Source organism: Microcaecilia unicolor, chromosome 2 (genome assembly GCF_901765095.1).
Source record: "Microcaecilia unicolor chromosome 2, aMicUni1.1, whole genome shotgun sequence".
NCBI classification, from domain to species: domain Eukaryota; kingdom Metazoa; phylum Chordata; class Amphibia; order Gymnophiona; family Siphonopidae; genus Microcaecilia; species Microcaecilia unicolor.
The window spans coordinates 56,893,934-56,914,393 of NC_044032.1; the positions used below are offsets into that span (position 1 = coordinate 56,893,934).

Below are 20,460 nucleotides of genomic sequence, written 5' to 3' on the forward strand. Positions count from 1 at the left end.
GAACAATGCAAAGTACCTTTGATAGAAATTGTAAACTGCATAGTCACCTCAGGGATCGGTTTATCAAGTTCTGGAAACAAAAAATCTTTTGCCTTAGTCCCTTAGTGATGAAGATTCTTTTAGAAAATGTTCCACTGAAGCTGAAGTTGAGAAGAAAATTGAGGAACTACTTATGAACCTTTTAGATAGGTGAGTATAACAATTCCACAGTCAGTCTTCTTGATAAACCATAGCTGTCAGGTTTTGCATGCCTAAGGTTAGCTTGTAATTTAAGATTATGCTGTTGCCAGCTACACATAAAGGCAAATAAAAGGGTGCTTTGGAATTTGATTGCTGTACTTCCTCTGTTTTTGAGGACGTTCAAGAAGCCATTTATCTCTCCTCTTACTCTATTCTCAGTTCTTCTCCTCCCACAACTAAATCAGGACTTTCCAAACCTGTCCTGGTAACCATCATGAGCAAGATATCTATGAATATTTAATGGAGTAGGTTTGCATATATTGGGTCTGAAGTGTTTGCAAATTTCTCAGAGGACAGGCAGGATTGCACATCTTTACAAGTGAGTGGAGTGGGAGTAAAACTTCTATAACTTTGGACAATTGCTAGAAGCTTCTACAGTGCCAGCCGTGTATGTGCCATACTTGCCATATTCCAACGCTTCATTCTTGTTTTATACAGAAAGATGAAAAATGTTTATACCTCTTTTTTTTTAATAACATTTTAAATTTTTACAAGTAATAAAATAAACTTGCAATGAAATACAAAGAAAATAATATGAAGAAAAGTAATATGCATTCAAGTAATTCAATAAACTCTTTCTTACACCACCAATTTGTGAGTGTGTGTGTGGGGGGGAGTGGGATAAGACAAGAAGATCAGTTATCTAATAGAAATAATAATACAACAGAAAATGGTTTTAACCTGAATATCCCCACTGATTATTCATTTAAATCATTTGTCCCCATCAGTCCACTGGATAATTTCTTCATGTCTAAAAAGGTGCGCTGTTGATTAGGTTCATAGAAGACATATTTATTGCCCAGGAAATGTACTTGCAAGGGTATGCTAACAAAAATGATGCACCTAGTTTCCTCTCTTAATGCCAAAAATTGTTTCCTTCTATCTTGCGTGGTCTTAGTCACATCTGGAAAAATCCATATTCTTTGACCACAAAAAGGTAATGAAGCATGCTTGAAATATAGTCTCATCACTGAGTTCAAATCCTGCTCAAATACAAACGAAACAGTAAGCGCCCCTCGAGCAGATACTTCAGACAATGACTCTTCTAACAACGCAGACAGGTCTTGAATCTCTGCTCCATTTCCCATTAATTGAGGCAAGATCTCAACATTAGTGGGTTCCACTCCTTTTTGAACAAGAGTTGTTAAATAATATATTTTATTACATGGGGGAATAGCTGAAGAAGGAATTTTCAAATTTTCCATTAAATATTTTTTGAAGAAATCAATAGGAGTCATACCCGAAGCTCTAGGAAAATTCAATAATCTTAATGTTAACCATCTATTATAATTCTCCATTTGTTCAATTTTCCGGTGAATTAAGAATTTGTCTCTTACCAGATTTTATAGTCTTAACCTCTTCCTGTACCTGTTGAACTTGGTTTGAAGTTTCAGTTTTAACATTCTCAGGATTCAGTTAAGCTATCCATTTTACTCGCAAGTAAAGTTGTATCCTGAGCAGACTTAGTTACTGCCACCGTTAAATCCTGAAGCGCCATCCAGATGGAACTCAATGTAATCTCCACAGGAGATGAAAGCTCCAAGCTGGTTCCTCCTGCGAGTTTAGGAGTAGCACCGCTGATCTGAGTTCTGCTGCTAGCATCCTCCGTTTCAGCATACACTCCTGACTCACTCCTATACTTCGCAGGACATGGTGGCAGGTTGATTTCCGGAGGCGATAGAGTTGTTTCCAGAGTCGATGCTCTTTCATCGGCAGTCAAAGCGGGACTCGCTAACCCTGCTGTTTGTGGGTGGCTCATCGCATAGCGGTCCAAAGTTTGTTGAACAGGGAATGAAGTTCTGTCCATCGGCCTTTGGCCGTCCCCTTCCTCTTCGTACGGGGCATCTGCTTTTAGCGAGCAAAGGAATTAGGTAAGAAGAAACCAGGTCGCCATCTTGCCACTCCCCCCTCACCTCTTTTTTTTTTCCACAGTGAATATTGCACATGAGGGCTTCCATTCCCTGTAGTATTCTTAGGCTTTTTTGGCCTTTTCTTCCTATTTTTACATTCGCCTTTATGATCTCTTTTTTAGTGCCTGGTGTTTTGGACAGGCCTTCTGTTTTTGAAGATCAAATTGTTTGATTTTGCTGCAGCTTTAAAAACTGTGGGTGGTGCAGTAAGACTGTATTTAGAGAAGATATTCATAACTGGTATTTTCAGAGATATTCATAACTCGTGCTTTCAGAAGATATTCATAACTGGGTATAAGAGCAGGTGGGGAGGAAAGAGCTGAATAAAATTAAAACAAACAAAAAAAAAGAACAGAATAGAATGGTGCAGGGCAAGGGTTCTCATGGTGGTTAGGGAGATGGTAGTGCAGTTGTTGCATTGGTGATTTGTAGCATTGCTGTGGAGGAAGGAGCCCAAAGTGCCAAAAATGTTAGAGAGGGTGAGCAGTGCAGTGGTGGCAGAAGTCTGTGAATAAGTAGAGCTGCCAGTTTATTTTGCACCAGTAGTGAATCTTGGAGTTGGGCAAGTTGCTGCTGGGGATTCATGTGCTGTGGGCCCTGGAGAAAAATGTGGCCTCTGAGGTAAGTGGTTTCCCTACTGACAAGAACAGCAACTTGTAAAGGGGTAGGTAGAAGAGATTCCAAGTCCTCCTTAAGTGACAACAGGCTCTGGTGTGGTGTCTGATGCTATGCTAAGCCCAGATCACCGAACTCTGCTATTGCAGCCACTGGCACTCCCACCGAATGCCTTGCAATTCCCTACTGAAGGGGTTGGAGATTTGCTAGCCCGAGGTGTTGAGATCCGAGCAGACCCTCCAGTTTGGGTGAGTCAATGTTAGGGAATTTTGTGTCTGGATTAGCAGAGTTGAAAGTAGAGATGGGACGATCTGGAACACGCTAACTCCAGGCTCCGCCCTTTCTGCCTCGCCTCACCCTATGCCTGGAATAAACTCCCTGAGCCCATATGCCAAGCCCCCTCCCTGTCCATCTTCAAATCATTGCTCAAAGCCCACCTTTTCAATGTCGCTTTCGGCACCTAACCATTGTACCTCTACCCAAGAAATCTAGACTTCCCCAACTTTTTGATTGACTGTACTCTTTGTCCTTTTGTCCTTTAGATTGTAAGCTCCTATGAGCAGGGACTGTCCTTTGTTATTTGTACAGCGCTGCGTAACCCTGGTAGCGCTCTAGAAATGTTAAATAGTTGTAATAGTAGAACTACTACTACTACTTCTACTTGACATTTCTAAAGCGCTACTAGGGTTACGCAGCGCTGTACAGTTTAACATAGAAGGACAGTCCCTGCTCAAAGGAGCTTACAATCTAAAGGACAAATGTACAGTCAGTCAAGAATCTGTAAGGATGGAAGGAAGCCACATACAGTTCGGCTAACTCTTCATCAGTTTTCTCCAACCAATAAATGGTTCAATCGAGAAAGTCGTCAGTGTCCTGTTCCCACTCGATCCAGAAATTTGGTAGAAGATCATGGAGCCAAAGAGGAAGGGTCATAGGAATAGCTTTTTTGTTGTTGTTTTTCTTTACTCCTCTCTTCAACCCCCATTAAACTTAATAATAATTTTCATCATCCCTTGATGACATCTCCAGATTGAACTTGCCTGCCCCCCATGACCAGCACTGACACCGCTTACATTAAATGTTGTACCCAATACTATCCTTTGACCTCCGTTGGAGTCAGAGCGAGGGGGGTAGAACAGCTCCTTAGTTCATTGGGGGCAGTGTGATGGGAGGTAGTGGGGAACAACCCCTTGACCCTTGGCCCTCAAATTGCACCAGCACCCCAAACCAGGTATGGGTTTCAGTGCAGCTCCTGAGCCAAAACGTATGCTCACTACTGCATCAAAAGGTAAAATGTTTATTCAGCAAGGAATGTTGTATTTAACTTGCCTGCTAGATGTGCTGTTTTTTTTTCCCATAGACATAATGGGAGGAACCCATCAGTTCATCTGTCCCATTTCTGGTCTTGCGTGTAGGGCACAGTGTGTTTGCTAACATCTTTTCTCTCTTTAGAATCTGTAAGGATGGAAGGAAGCCACATACAGTTCGGCTAACTCTTCGTCAGTTTTCTCCAACCAATAAATGGTTCAATCGAGAAAGTCGTCAGTGTCCTGTTCCCACTCACTTGATCCAGAAATTTGGTGCAAGTAATTCAATATTTCTGACATTTTTCTCATGCATGGTGGTTGTTTTATGTATTGCTGCAGATCTGCAATGTGGGTAGTAGGTGGGATGGAACCAAGGTTAAAAAAAAATTGTATTTATCAAGGACAACATAGAATGTCTGTAGCCATTTTTATCTGAATGTAAAAATATTTTGATATTGCGATTTCTGCTTAATATTGTTTTTGTTTATAACTTTGGAACTGTAAAACAATTATCAGGGAGTGGAAGTCATCAGAATGAAGTGGTAAAGAGATAGCAAGTCAGCTTGATAACTATTCCACAGATTTACTTGATTAAACAGCAGTGCTAGTTTGATTCTTCAGAGAAGTGGCTTGGAATTTGTTTGCCTTTTTTACTTTATCTTAATGCTTTATTTCAAGGTTCCCTTTAATTATCTTTATAGTTAACTATTGTTGCCATTTTATATACATATTTTTAAATGATGTTCCCCGCATCTATTTTGACCAATTTTCTCCAGATTGATTTGCAGTGGGTTAACAGGGTCATTGACAAAAGGAACAAGTTTGACAGTGTGTGTCCTGTCATTGGACATATTCTTTTTTTTTTAATCATTTTTATACATAGTAAACAAGTATAAACTTGTAAAGAAAAATCCACTATTACAATTAAATCTAAAGATATTATTCATAACACAAATTAAGTATTATAGCTTCATTTAAAGTCCACAACAGGAGTCCAAGATTCCCAAATAGGAGAAACCAGGTAATAAACTTTATAAGTCAAATTTTGAGATACAGACGAGTTTCTATTCGACGTTACTTAACTAGGAGCTCTCTTAGATGTTAAAAAAGATGACAATTGGTCAGGATCAAAATAAACATATTTCACGGCATGATAGGAGATTAAACATTTACAAGGATATTTAAGGTAAAAAGTTGCGCCAAGTTGAAGTGTCTCCTATCTCATCTGTAAAAACTTTTGTCGTTTCCCTCGCTAGATCTGGAAAAACACGAGTTTGCAAACCACGAAAGGTTTTTTCTTTATTCTGAAAAAACTTCTGTAAAATCCAGATCTTGTCCGAAGGTAATGCTACTGTGGTCAACATAGTAGTTGGTGTTATGTGTTCTGAATCCGACATTTCAAGAAGGGCAGAAACATCCAGTGGTTGCGCGTTCTGAATATTATTCCTTTGTAAAGGATCCAAACCCTTCACAGGTATATAAAAAACCTGTGAAAAGGGTGGCATATCTTTATCTTCTATCTCTAGAATTTCTCTGAGGTAATTTTTTAGCATCTCCCGAGGGGAGATAAGTGGTTGTCGTGGAAAATTTATAAAACGCAGATTATTAGATTTTGAAGTATTTTCCAGCATTTCTGATTTTCTCCTTAAATTAACCAAGTCTTTAAGCATTGTTGTTTGCTGTGATTTCAACTCTAAAACATCCTTTTCCTGTTTAGCCAAATCTGCTTTAACTATTTTCACCTCATTCTCAATTTCTGTTACCTTCCCATCTAATATCACAACTTCATTTCTTATTTTCCTCATCTGGGGGCACAAAAACTTCCCCATTTCTGCAGTCAACTTCCATAGATTGTCCAATGTCATTTCATCTGGTTTCTGAAAAAGTTTAGCAAATGCAATGCTCTCACTCATTTGGACATATTCTTGTATATGCCTGCTGACACCTGTAAAGCATGATTGTCCACATTTCATATCTATTTGTTTTCCCCATTACCCTTCCCTTCCAACAGTGTTAGTTTCCAGCATCCTAATAGAATTAAACTTTAATCTTCAATCAGATTTCTGCATGTCACTGTTGCTTAACAGATTCTACATAATAGTTGTTACTTATTTTATTTATTTACAAGTTCTTAATTTACCACAAGGGCATTATTGGTTTCTATGCAGTTTACAATGATGAACAAGTAGAGAAGAGAAAAAAAACAAGGTAAGAGCAAGAAAGGTCTTTTCAGTCTGAAGAGGACCCTCAACAACCTCACAAAGAAGCAGGAGAGGAGGCCTGTATGAAGGAATCCCCCCCCCCCCCCCCCCCCCCACACACACAGATGATTCATCAGTAGTCTGGATTTTCCACAGGGATGAGCTCTAGGAGCTCATCTCTCAAGTTTTGGTGGTATTGAATTTTGATGAGGATTGTAAGGTGGTAGAAATCCATAAGGCGGATCCTTTGTTGAAGAGGATTAAAAAGCCATCCAGGTCCCCTCCGAAGGGACACTACCTTGTAGTGGTGGAGGGGTTTCTGTGTTTCAATGACTTAGAGGGCTAGGCTGAAGGGTTACCCATATCAGACAGACCTCTGAGGAGAAACCAGACAAAGAGCGTCCCAAACTGGGAGAGTGGTAAGATGGTGACCTGAAGTTCGTATGCCCAACGGCTCAGCTTCCCTCTGAAGTTTTGTCGTCTTTACGTAAATTTCCTCTCTGCAATTGCAGTTACCTTAATTGAGAGGAAGGGGACAACCGGCGGTCAGCCGCCGATGGCCTTCGTTTTCTCCCCTGAGCAGCAAGTGCAGGACCACTGCACGACGAATTGTCCACAGATGAAAGGGTTGGCGAGTCCTTTGATTAGCGCCGGCGAAGGAGCGTCAATGCTCTTGGACCTGTAAAAAAACAACTCCATCGCTCCCGAATTATTGAATCACCATGTCCAAAGGAGTGGAGGAGTGAGTTAGTGGCATATGCTGAAACGGAGGACATTTACAGCAGAACCCGAATCGGCGGAACCACTCCTAAACACCTAAGAGAAATCAACTTGGAGTTTTTGGCTCCCGTGGAGGTTACATTGAATACCATCTGGAAGGCGCTTCGGGACCTAACGGTGGCAGTAAATAATTTTGTTTCAGATATCATTTTATTAGAGAGTTACATGGACAATTCAATTGAACCCTTTGAGAGTGAAAAATTGATATAACAAATGATGCTACACGAGTAAGAAGTGGTTATGGTCTTGAAAATGATAGACGAGAAACTTTGAATAATAAAATGAATATTATTATAGATGATTAATATCGAGATTATTGTTTTTCCCAGAGTTCCGGGTATGACTCCTAAAGTTTTCCTCAGAAATATTTCCTCAATTATTACTTTAAAAGTAGTGAAGCCTGTGAAAACTGGGATTACTTTAATCAGTGGGATTTGAATTAGAAACGTAAGTATATGTATTGTTAAATAACTTCTGGTTTTTAAAAGAGAGAGAATGTAATCAGATGTATTATTTCTAACTAATATTGGACAATAAGTATGTTTTCAATGAAATGATTTGACTATACACCGTATTGGCCTTGAAGAAGCCAACCAGATGATCAATGTGGAATAATGACTTAGACGAGTAATATCTGAGGATAATCAGGTTAATAACACTTTTTTTTTCTGTTTACTGTTTAATTGATCTCCTTGTCTTGTTCCACTCTCCTTGTTTAGTGGTCTAAGGAAGAGAATAGAATTACCTGACTGAAATAATTCCTATATATTACTTTCTCTGTATTTCCGGCAAGTTGTTTTATCGCTTATAAAAATCTAAATGGTTATAAATAAAAAAAAAAGCCATCCAGGTCTTTGTCCTATGTATCAGGATAATGAGGATATTATTCAGACTGAATGGAATTCTCCAGATGTGCCTTTTAAGGCACAGTTCATGGTTAGTCTCTCTATTCTGTTCTGGAACAGGACAGGGGCACTTTAACTACACCTATGGTGGATGACATTACATCTACGATGACTAGGAAAACCATGGTCCCTGTTGGTGGTACGTCTTTAAAGAATTCATAGAACCATAGAATGGAGGCGCTTCTGAAATTGAATTTTAATGTTTCCACCTTGGCATACCAAGCAGAGGTCTGCAGCAGTCTAGTGGCTAGAAGTTGCCAAGACTTGATCTTTTCTAATGGATGTTCTTTATTATTTACTGTGGTCTGACGTCAGTGCCGGGCAAAATGGTAGAAACTATTATAAAGAACAAAATTACAGATCATATTCAAAAGCATGGATTAATGAGACAAAGCCAGCATGGATTTAGTGAAGGGAAATCTTGCCTCACCAATCTATTACATTTTTTTGAAGTGGACAAACATGTGGATAAACGTGAGCTGGTTGATATTGTGTATCTGGATTTTCAGAAGGTGTTTGACAAAGTACCTCATGAAAGACTCCAGAGAAAATTGGAGAGTCATGGGATAGGAGGTAGTGTTCTATTGTGGATTAAAAACTGGTTAAAAGAGAGTATACAAATATTATTATTAGTAGTAGAAAACAGAGAGTAGGGTTAAATGGTCAGTATTCTCAATGGAGAAGGGTAGTTAGTGGGGTTCGTCAGGGTTCTGTGCTGGGACCGCTGCTTTTTAACATATTTATAAATGACCTAGAGATGGGAGTAACTAGTGAGGTCATTAAATTTGCTGATGACACAAAGTTATTCAAAGTCGTTAAATCGCGGAAGGATTGTGTGAAAAATTACAAGAGGACCTTACGAGACTGGGAGACTGGGCGTCTAAATGGCAGATGGCGTTTAATGTGAGCAAGTGCAAAGTGATGCATGTGGGAAAGAGGAACCCAAATTATAGCTACGTCATGCAAGGTTCCACGTTAGGAGTCACAGACCAAGAAAGGGATCTAGGTGTCGTCGTTGATGATATGTTGAAACCTTCTGTTCAGTGTGCTGCTGCAGCTAAGAAAGCAAATAGAATGTTACGTATTATTAGGAAAGGAATGGAAAACAAAAATGAGGATGTTATAATGCCTTTGTATCGCTCCAAGGTGCGACCGCACCTCGAATATTGTGTTCAATTCTGGTCACCGCATCTCAAAAAAGATATAGTGGAATTAGAAAAGGTGCAGAGAAGGGCAACAAAAATGATAAAGGGGATGGGATGATTTCCCTATGAGGAAAGGCTAAAGTGGCTAGGGCTCTTCAGCTTGGAGAAAAGGTGGCTGAGGGGGAGATATGATAGAGGTCTATAAAATAATGAGTGGAGTTGAACGGGTAGATGTGAAGCATTTGTTTACGCTTTCTCAAAATACTAGGACTAAGGGGCATGCGATGAAGCTACAATGTAGTAAATTTAAAATGAATCAGAGAAAATGTTTCTTCACTCCATGTGTAATTAAACTCTGGAATTCGTTGCCAGATAATGTGGTAAAGACGGTTAGCTTAGTGGAGTTTAAAAAAGGTTTGGACGGCTTCCTAAAGAAAAAGTCCATAGACCATTATTAAATGGATTTGGGGAAAGTCCACTATTTCTGGAATAAGCAGTATAGAATGTTTTTGTACTTTTTTGAGATTTTACCAGGTATTTGTGACCTGAATTGGCCACTGTTAGAAACAGGATGCTGGGCATGATGGACCTTTGGTCTTTCCCAGTATGGCAATACTTATGTACTTGTATATGTCTTCAGCTGAGTCGATTGCCTTGATGGTAGCGGCATGGAGATCCTTTTAGCTGCATAGTTGCGTCCAAATCTAAGTTAAGTAGGTTTCCCTTTCGGGGATGTTTTTTTTTTGGAGAGGAACTTGAAAAGTTGGTTAAAAGCCTAGGGGTAGCTAAAGTTCCTAGGTTACCTTAGAACAAGCCACAATCTGGAGGCAGAGGTATTTCAGCTAGGGGCCATTTTAGAGACGCGCGTTGCTACCAACGTGATGGAGTTAGTGATCATCAATGAGGCAGGCTTTTTCAGAAGCTTCCGTCCTTTTGTGGAGGTCAGCGATGTGGTGTCTGATCAGTCCCAGCGAAGGTGTTAGGGCCCATTCTCTGGTGGCGACTGGAGCCAAGTTGCAAGCCTTCTATCAGAGATGGGTCCAGATTACATCAGACTCAGAGGGTCGTCAAAGTTATCCACAAGGGGAATGCCTTGGAGTTTAGTCGCCTGTTGCCAGATCCCTTTCTGGAGTCTCCTTGCTGCTCCTATTGGAAGGCAGTGGATGTTGTCGAAGGCTGGTTCAGCGAGAAGAGCAAGCAATTGGGAGATAGTGGATTTACCCAGTAAAGGCATCATCCTTAGCTAAGTACCATTTCTCAGTTGTCCTAAACATTCAAATTGTAACCACTGTTTAAAATAAAAATCTTGTATCTATATTTTGGAATGGGGTTGAGAGGCTTAGCATTTTCTCTTGTTGGTTTGCGTATACAGCTCAGTCAGAACCTTGACTTGGGACCTGACACTATTAATCTTCAGTCACAGCTACCCAAGGATTTTTCCCATATTCTTTATCACCTTCTATCTCATTGAATCCAGTCATTGCAGCACCAGTCCTTGGCCAAGGCCCCTTTCTAGAAACCTGCTATCATAGGCCCTAAATTGAACCATTGGGTGTCACTATTGCATAATGACTGGGACTCCCTCTCCCCCAAGTGGGATGCTCCAGACAGTGGGCATGAACACTGCCTCTGTTACATCTCCTGGTCCGCTTGGTCCAAGGAAATGAACCAAGGTTTTCTGCATGGTAGAGTGCAGCCCTGCCACTGAGTCCAGTATTCAGCTAATTTTAATAACAATTTTTTGTGTTGACAAAATAATACATAAAATGAAAAGAGAAAAAAATTACAAAATTGTAATAACAGTAAAATAATATTATAGGATACAGAAAGGACATTAACAGGACAATTCCCAGGTTTTGATGCTGGTTCATACTGTGTCTAGTCATTATTTGTTCACCTCTTGTTTAAAACCTAGGCTTGGACTACAGACAAGAAGACACTCTGCTCTTGGAATGATTGCACCATTTCTGTGGAATGAATTATGTTTGTTAAAAACGTATATACCACAACAGTAATCATACAGTAATTGAATGGTATACATAAAAGTAAACATAAGAAAACACAATGTTCCCTTCCTATATTCCTCATTCCATATTTATTGCTGACCCAACTTCCATCCCCCACTTCTGATCTATACCAAGAGGAGCAAATTTTCACTTTTCAAAAACTTAATGTACTCTGAAGCATATTTTTTGAAAACACTTAGACTTACCTTACTCTGGGAAATCAAAACATGCAAAACCTCTATTTGGGACCTGGGTTTAGTTCAGACTCAGGGTAGCATCTTGTTAGGTCTTGTAGCAGAAGTTGGTTACCTTGGATAACTTTAAAGGAAAGGGTATGTCTGTACTCAGTGTGTTCCCCCTTCTGAGTGTAGTGTTCCACTTCTGACCAGATGAGGCTTTCTCTCTTCTGACGGCAAGGAAGCCAAGGCAGGGGCAGCCATTCTCAAGTAATAGTTGTCGGTCTCCTTTGAGATATTTGTAGGTGTCAAATCCTTTTGAATTTTGGATAGGTCTTTGGTCTGTTGATGTGCCCCCAAAAGGCACAGTGGTCTTTATGTCCTTGACTTCTCAAACTGATGCCTTAATTATCTCAGACCATATTAGCAAGAGCTGGCAAGTCTGAGAGGGCTAATAAGCACACTTTATTAGAGTGTAGAAGTTCTTGAAGGCAGAGATAGAATCTCTTTCCAAAAACATTGGCAGAGCAGAGCCGTTGCTCAATAGCACCCCTTTTCTAAGTGTCTTTAGGGGGGGGGGGGAGAATGCAAGGCTGGAGGGACTACATCTTAAACATAGGAGTCTTAAAAGCTATCCTGGCTTTCTCCCACCCCATCTGAGTAAAGCTTGGAACTTATATGGATAATAAGGAAGGCGAAATTTAAACTTCCCTGTTAATTTCCAGAACCCACCCATGGAAGCCATGAGGATTAATGGCTTTGAATGACAAATTCAGAAGACTAATTGTGAATATGTTGTTGGCTTAGTCATTGGCGTGGTATAGACCGCTACTAAATGGACGTGGGAAAAATCCACAATGTTTGTACGTTTGGGAAGCTGCCAGGTGCCCTTGACCTGGATTGGCTGCTGTCGGGGACAGGATGCTAGGCTTGATGGGCTTTTGGTCTTCCAGTATGGCATTACTTATGTGCTTATGATGACATCTCATTCCTGGGATAGTGACCACAAAGTGAAGTGTTTGACTTGCAGGGGAGTTGGAAACCCAAAACTTAACAATTGCCTCCAGTTATTTTAGCTTTAATGTATAAGGGGAGTGAAGTCGGCTCTGAACCTGTTTTCTTTGTCTACATCAGCTGGAAGGGAGACATAAATCATTTGAACTCAAGTAAAGGCAATAAATAGGCAAGTTTAAATTTCATCATATAGAATGATGAATAAGTCCATTGAACTCACAAATTATAGACCAATGGCTTCAATGACCCTACTTGACAACATGGGAATCAATGGGGCAGTTGCAACCTGGTTCAACGGATTCTTAAGAACCAGATCATATGTAGTAATGATGGCTTACCAACTCTCAGCCTCCTGGATTTCAGATTGCGGAGTGCCACAAGGCTCCCCAATATCACCTATACTGTTTAACATAATGATGGCCCCACTCAGCAGGAAACTGGAAAAAATGTGATTCAACCCATTTATATACACCGATGATGTGACCATTTACATACCGTTCAACAAACATCACAAAGATTTCGGGCAAGGTTAAAATAGGCCTGGCCCTCATGGAAAATGGCCATGGCTTTCAAACTTAAACTGAACAGAGACAAAAACAAATTCCTAGCTCTATCTAGCCAACACAATCCCATGTCCGACCAAAACTTTACATGCAATCAAAAGATATACCCAATAGAATCACAACTTAATATACTAGGAATAATTCTTGACAAACACCTATCTCTTGAAAATCAAGTCTCAGGAGTCACAGTGAAAAGCTTTAAAAACCCTATGGAAACTAAGAAGGATCAGAGACTACTGCCATAGACAATCCTTCCGTCTAATAGTACAATCAATGGTTTTGTCCCAACTAGACTACTGCAAGGCAGTATACGTAGGATGCACAGAAAACCTAATAAGATCACTGCAGACCATACAAAACATAGCAGCAAGACTGATACTCAAAAAATCAAAATATGAAAGAGCTACAGCACTGCTCTGGCTTCCAATTGGGGTCAGACCGTTTTTCAAAACCAGCACTATCATCTTCAAAATAATATTCGGAATGCCTCCTGATTATATGTTAGACTTGATCAAATTATCACTGAGAAATACGCATCCAGAAGCTAGAGGTTATCTACTATTTCATCTGCCCAACTGCAAAAACTTAACCTACAAATCAATCTACATGGCTGGACTTAGCTACCTGGGCTGTAAATGGTGGAACTTGATCCCCAAGGTCCTAAGAAACATTAATGAGTGTCTAATGTTCAGGAAAGGCCTAAAAATGTATCTCTTCAAGAACTTTTATGGCAAATTACTCATGACACAAATGTTGAACACTGATTGTAATATAATAATAATTACAAAACTTGGTTTTTGGATGATGTGAGATACAAGAATGAATGAGTAAAAAATAAATAAAATAAGGAAGTTCAGTACACATTAGAAAGCTTTGCTGGGTCCGTAAATGCATACAAAGGCAACCGAATTACTACTACTACTTAACATTTCTCAAGCGCTACTAGGGCTATGCAGCGCTGTACAATTTAACAAGAAGGACAGTCCCTGCTCAAAAGAGCTTACAATCTAATGGACGATATGTCAAGTTGGGGCAGTCTAGATTTCCTGAATAGAGGTACAATGGTTAAGTGCCGAAGGCGACATTGAAGAGGTAGGCTTTGAGTAGGGATTTGAAGATGGGCAGAGAGGGGGCTTGGCGTATGGGCTCAGGGAGTTTATTCCAGGCATAGAATTGAACATGTGTGGCAGCGCACTATATCTGTACTTTTTTCAGCCTTAAAACAGTTTTGTTGTGCTCATCTTCTCTGTACATAGGAAAGAAAAACTAATTTTGTTTCCATCTTCCCATTAGGAAACTCTGATATTGTAGCCCCACTGGTTGATTTACTTATGAAGCTGTTTCATAAGATGATAAATGTGAAAGTGCCTTTCCACCTCACTCTCCTGAATGTATGCTTCTGCAACCTGAAGGCTACATCTAGCATCACCAAAGGATCCATTGCGTTTTATTTGGCTCAGAAGAAATCTTTTGACCCTGATTCTGACCAATGTATCCAGGTAAACTGACCTTCATCTTGGTACAGCTTTCCACAGATCTCAAACGGGAATATATCTATGAAATGCCCCCTAAAAATTACATTAACAATCTCTCTCTCTCGCTAGATATATATAGATGTATAGATATGTATGGTAAAAAAAAATAAGATATAAGTAACTAAATCACACTTTTTTATGATTATAAACGTAAATAAAATACATAGATACTGTGAATGTTGAGCACCTGATTCACATAGCATGATGTCTGTTTTAGTGGCCCTTTACCAGGAGAAAAGAAATCCCTGCACGGATATAACACGTGCTAGGTTGTCCCCTCCAAATGACACACTGATTAAGATTTATAACAAATTATTACTCTACCTATGAAAAGTTATTCCGTTATTATACTTCCTATGTGTATATCCATATGCTGCACAAGCCGACATGTTTGAAAATTATAAATGAAATTAAATAAAAATTGCTACCTACAACAAAAAACAACAACATGGACGCAGAAACTCAGGTTTGTTTGTTTTGGGTGTACGCAGAATGATGGCTGCGCAGGGAAGGAGAAACATAGACTAACCTAAGTGGCGTCAATGTTTTGGTGCTCTCAATCAAACCTCCTTGAGTGGAACCAAAGTTTCAGCCATTGTGCTGTGGCTTTCTTCAGGGTATCCTGAAGAAAACCACAGCACCATGACTTGAAACTTGGTTCCGCTTACTCAGACACAGCAAGACCCAGACAACCAAAACGATCAATTTGCATTGTGTTTGGCACCCCCAGTCATTTGGACATATTGGTGATCCCATAGCCAGTTGGATTTTGAGTATATATGTAGTGAATATGCATGAAATCAATTTGCCTGTATTGGGTCTATAGTATATGTTGCTTTCTCTCATGTATATTGTGAATATCCTTAAAACCAGGATTGATTTAGGAAGTCCTGTATTATGTCAATACTCTGTTACAGTGGTCCACAACTCAGTCCACTTGCTAGACATAGTCAAGTGTTCAGGTTTTCTATAATGAATATGGATGAGATTTTCAGGCAATTCACCTATTGCATACAAATATGAATCATACATATTCATTGCAGATTTACTACAATTTATTTAGCTTTATATAATCACAATTATGAAGAGATTCACTCGAGGATAGTCTGAAAACCTGATGAGTGTCTCAATGTAGACAATGCAACCTTGCATTCAGTGACAGAAGGAGAAATACTTAGGGGTCCTTTTACTAAGCCATGTAAGCGTCTACGTGCGCCAATATGGAGTTACCGCCCAACTACCATGTGGCTGTTGTGGTAATTTCATTTTTGGCGTGTGTCCGAAAAAAGTTTTTATTTTCGCACGCGCATAACAGACATGCGCCAAGAGGCATTTGGCGCACGAAGGTCATTACTGCCTGGTTAGCACGTGAGTCTTTCCCGCTAGGTCATTGGCTGGTGGTAAGGTCTCAGACCCAAAATGGATGCACGACAGTTTTCATTTTGCCGCATGTCCATTTTCTAATACTAATAAGACAATCCCTAAATTCACTGGTGAAACACTAAGGGAAATAAGAAGATGTTCACAGAGAACTCTCTACAAAATTCCATATACATAAAATTTGATTTAAAGAGGAGAACAGGAGGACTCGGTATAGGCTGCACCTGCAGCCAGAGCTTAATTTCAGTGAGTCATACCGCTAAAAGCGGCTCACCTGAACAGCTCTGTACATCATGACTTGTCCTCCAAAAGTTCACACTCTTTTTTTTTGGGATTTTTTAATAAAATTATTTTGTATAAAGTGAATACCCTTTGAGCGAAAAATCAAATTATAAGTTCTCCCCGAACATCCCGGGTCCCCTAGGTTCACCTGGACGAGATAAAAACTAAAATCAAAAGTTGCTAGAAATACTGTGAGCAGAGCTTAACTGTTAGCAAAAAACTCTTTTAACTAAAAAAAAAACTACCAACACTGGATATAAAGGACCCCGCAGCAACCAACTTATCTGGGCTGCATGAAATTATGATGTTCACTGAGAGGTTTGTCTGCGTCCAACAGAAATTTGTTTCAAAACAAGCTCTTCCTCAGGGATGCCAGTGTGCTTCTGTGTTAGTCTTCCATTTTCATTGTTCCATACCTAATATTCCATAAATCTTCCCTCGTATTTCTAACTGTTTTTATCCACTCTCCCACACACCAACATATTTGAAGTGAGATATGGATATGTATAGAAGCTGAATCTTTGTAAGCCCAAACAATGTAGGTTCTAGTGGAGCAAATATATAGTGGTCTGGACCTCCATTTAATTAAATAATATACTTATTTTTCCATAGAAAAAGCTAACTGCTGATACAGAAGATCTTTCACAGACCAAGGACAACTGTTTGGAGTTGGATTTGTTCTCTGGTAAAAGCACATATACTAGAGCACCATTCATAGACACGATCACCAAGACAGAAGCTAAAGGAATCTGTGAATTCCCATTTCATCAGCTTCCTGTTGGCATTGATTGGGATGTTTTCAGTCAGCTCCCAGAGGACATTAAAAAAGAAATTCTTTCTAACCCAGGCAGCAGTTTGAATCAACCATCCGCCAAGTATAAAGGAATGCAGTCTTTTGCACCTAAAAATGTGGAGATCACTTCCTTAGAGTTTAAGAAGAATGACCATAATACAGAATCTATATCTGTACCATATAGCAAAAACTCCCAAGGTAATTTTCCAGTTGAGGTCAAACACGACCAGCTTAGACTAAATTATGTCTCCAGTACCTGTGAACAAAAGAAATGTCCTGACAGAGAATTCTTTGATGAATGTGTAAGGCAAAATTCTCAGACTTTACATTCTGCAAGTATGCAACTAGCATGTACTAACTTTCAAAATCAACTATTCCAGAAATCTCTTGTTACAGATGGACATGTGCAAACTAAATATGCAGGCTCTGAGCTTGATTCTCTCATGAATCCTGTAGAAAGAGCTCATGGAAAAGCAGAAATCACCTTTCCTTCTAGTGTTGATCCCAAGGTTTTTTCAGAACTACCAGCAGAAATACAAAATGAACTAAGAGCTGAATGGAAAAGACAGGAGCTCTTTTCTAAAATAGCTGTCAAACACGATGAGAACAAAATGAAAGCTACTAAAGGAAAACAATCCATACCTAAGTCCCCTGTATCGAACAGTTTATTGAAGTATTTTAAACCAAATGAATCTACATTGAACACAAGAAAGCACTGAAAATTGACTGGCATACAACGATGGCATTAACATCTTGTAGAAAAGAACACTGAACTGAGGCGAGTGCATACAAGTCTATCATTCTTTTCTTGCCCCACTGATGGGTTTGCTTTTCAGGCTAGCTGAAGACATCTGATTTATTTTTCTTTAAATGTAAAGAAAGCCTCATATATGTTATTTATGACAACATTTTTTTTTCTATTTTCAGATGACTAGTGAACTGTAATTATCCAGTAATTTGTAGCCAGATAGATGAAGTGTTTTTCACATTTTGTGTGTATAGAAAAGTTTAGTATAATTTGTCCTTCCTTATTATTGAAAAATTTGTTATAATAAAACCAATGAGCTTTGAACAAAGAGATGTTTCAGGATAATATATAAATTTTATGTTGGGCATACTTCTTTCTTGTTCTACTGTTTCATAAATTAATATGTGTTGGGTTTTGAAGTGGATGTTTTAATTTTATTAGTTTGGCTGTGGTTGAAACAATTTTATGTTCCTAGTGGAATCTGGAGGTAAGTCTTTAACCACTCCCTATATCGATGCAGGTTATCACCAAGCAGGGACCATGTTTAGTTCATCAGTTTGACATCCTACATGATCTTTAGCAAAGAGTCCAAGAAAAAATGAAAGAGATGAAGTAGTTATTAAAAAATAAAAAAAAATAAAACTATCACTAGGGTAAAAAATGCAGGATAATACAAATCTGTACTTTTTTTTGTAATAAAGTTAGAAATGTAATTACACTGCTTAATTAAAACTAAAGGGTAATGGGATTTGATATGCAGGTACTTTCTCTGTCCCTGTTGCGCTCACAATCTAAGTTCTTGTACCTGGGGCAATGGAGAGTTAAGGATTAAATTCAGTAAATGGCACCCAGGTTTGGGCACCAGAAAAAATTGGACGCTGGTATTTATGCCAGCTGAAACCTGGTTCAAATGCTGATGCCCAACAAGTGGCATTTGGGCATGGGCAATGGTGCTATTCTATAACTCACACAATTTTTTGGAAGTTTTTTTGTGTTAAGAGTTATTTGTTCATGGAAATTACATGAAAGCATACATCCTAAAATGTATGTAGAAATAGAAATGGTTGAACCAGCACACTTCTTAAACCTTTGTCCATTTTATGCCTTGTATTTGTGTATAGATTTTGTATTCCTCTGAATTATTTTATTAAAATCCTAGTAACTGTTTTTCTTTTTAATCCCAATGAGCTTTGCGGCAGGCCTGCTGCTTTTCAATTAATCCTCAGGGCCTGTACAAAATTTCTAGACCTCCTGTTTAGATCAGTGCTTCTCAACCCTGTTCTGGAGGCATATCTAGCCAAGTCTGGTTTTCAGGTTTCCCACAATGAATATGGAGCAGATAGATTTGCATGTATTGGAAATCCAATGTATACAAATTTATCTAATGCATATTCATTGTTGTAATGCTAAAAACCTGACTTGCTAATTGTGCATCCAGGACAGAATTGAGAAGCACTGGTTTAAGCAATGAAACCTTGCATTCTTTGATAGAGTGGGGAGAAGCATAGCTACAAACTAGAAAAATATATGGGCCGATGATCAGAAGCAAACGCAGGCGCTGGAGGCTGTTAGCGCCCTACTAGTGCCTGCATTTGATACCATCCCATGATCAGAGCTCCCGAGTGTGTGAAACAACGTGCTCGTGGGCTCTGAACGCAACTAGCATACAAATGCATGCAAAACAGGGCTCAGCGCAACTAGCATTCAAATGCATGCTCAACCTATTCATCCCCAATGATCAGCAACCAGCGCCAAAGATTGGCTCGTTGATCGCAGCAAATCCTACGCCAGCTCTGAGCTGGCGTTAGGGTTTGCACACCATTGGGGAGGTGCTAGCAGGCCCCCATTCCCCCCAATGCAGCAGCTCCCCGTAGGAACCTCGGCCCAACTGACGACCCCCCCCCCAAGTGACAGGGGGGCTGTAGGGCCGGTGGACCTATGGTCCCCCGACCCCCCCGGACACAGGTTCATGGGAGGCTGGAAATCAGGTAGGTCTCCAGCCCCCCCCAACCTCCCCCCCCCCAACATCCCTCAGATGTCCCTGGTGGCCCAGTGGGCGAGACCCCCCCTGCCCAGTGACAGGGGGACTGGAGATCTGGCGGACCTCCGGCCCCAACCCCCCCCCCCCCGACACAAGTTCATGGGGGGGATGGAGATCTCAGCCCCCTTGACGCCCCCTACCATTCCTGAGAAGTCCTTGGTGGCCCAGTGGGCCGCGTTCAATCCTTCCCACCTGCCTACCTTAAGTTCGCAGGTGGCCAGCTGACTAACTCTGACAGTGGGAAGTGCTGAGAAAGAGGGCTTGGGGGTGGGGCATGCCTTGGCTCCGCTCGGCTTTGCTTTCTATGTCAGGTGGCTCTCTATAACAGGAAGTTCTGCCTCAGAATTTCCTATTACAGAGGCATGCTTGGGGCGGGGAGAGAAGGAGCACACAAAGGAGAGGGGGGCTTCTGGAGTGCCAGGTTCAGTAACCACCTAAACCTGGGGCTTATTTTCTGCCGTACCGCAGAAAATCAAGATAGCTGTTTTCAGTGAACCGAAACCTGCTTGGGTTGGTTTCGACACCAAAAACAAAAACTTATTTTGGTTGGGCTCTAATTTCCTCTCTGAATAGCTCATCCATGCACTCTCAAACTGAATGAACGTAACTTATGCTTAAATTCTCTCTCTTTAGTTCCTTCTGTGTCATATTTTATTGCATAATTGACAGAATTTTTGGTAGCATAGCCCATGTGCTCACCACTGTTCCCTCAAAGCTGTGCAGGAGTCCTCCAGCCCTGCCAGTGGGGGGGGGGGGGGGGGGGGCATTACATTTTCAATGCACTGCAGTGCTCTGTCGGCCTGTGCCAGAGCCGGTGGT

The 20,460-nt window shown here is 40.2% G+C and overlaps 1 protein-coding gene across 3 annotated transcripts in view; it reads left to right on the forward strand.

Annotated features, from left to right (window-relative positions):
- POLI (DNA polymerase iota) overlaps window positions 1-18,396 on the forward strand; it is a 61,169-nt gene extending 42,773 nt beyond the window's left edge. For all 3 annotated transcript variants that reach the window (XM_030192954.1, XM_030192955.1, XM_030192958.1), the window contains 4 exons: window positions 98-189; window positions 4,218-4,351; window positions 14,156-14,361; window positions 16,672-18,396. In XM_030192954.1, coding sequence (XP_030048814.1) covers window positions 98-189; window positions 4,218-4,351; window positions 14,156-14,361; window positions 16,672-17,571 — 1,332 coding nt within the window. In that variant the 3' untranslated portion in view covers window positions 17,572-18,396. The remainder of the gene's footprint in view (window positions 1-97; window positions 190-4,217; window positions 4,352-14,155; window positions 14,362-16,671) is intronic.
- Window positions 18,397-20,460: the final 2,064 nt, after the last annotated feature.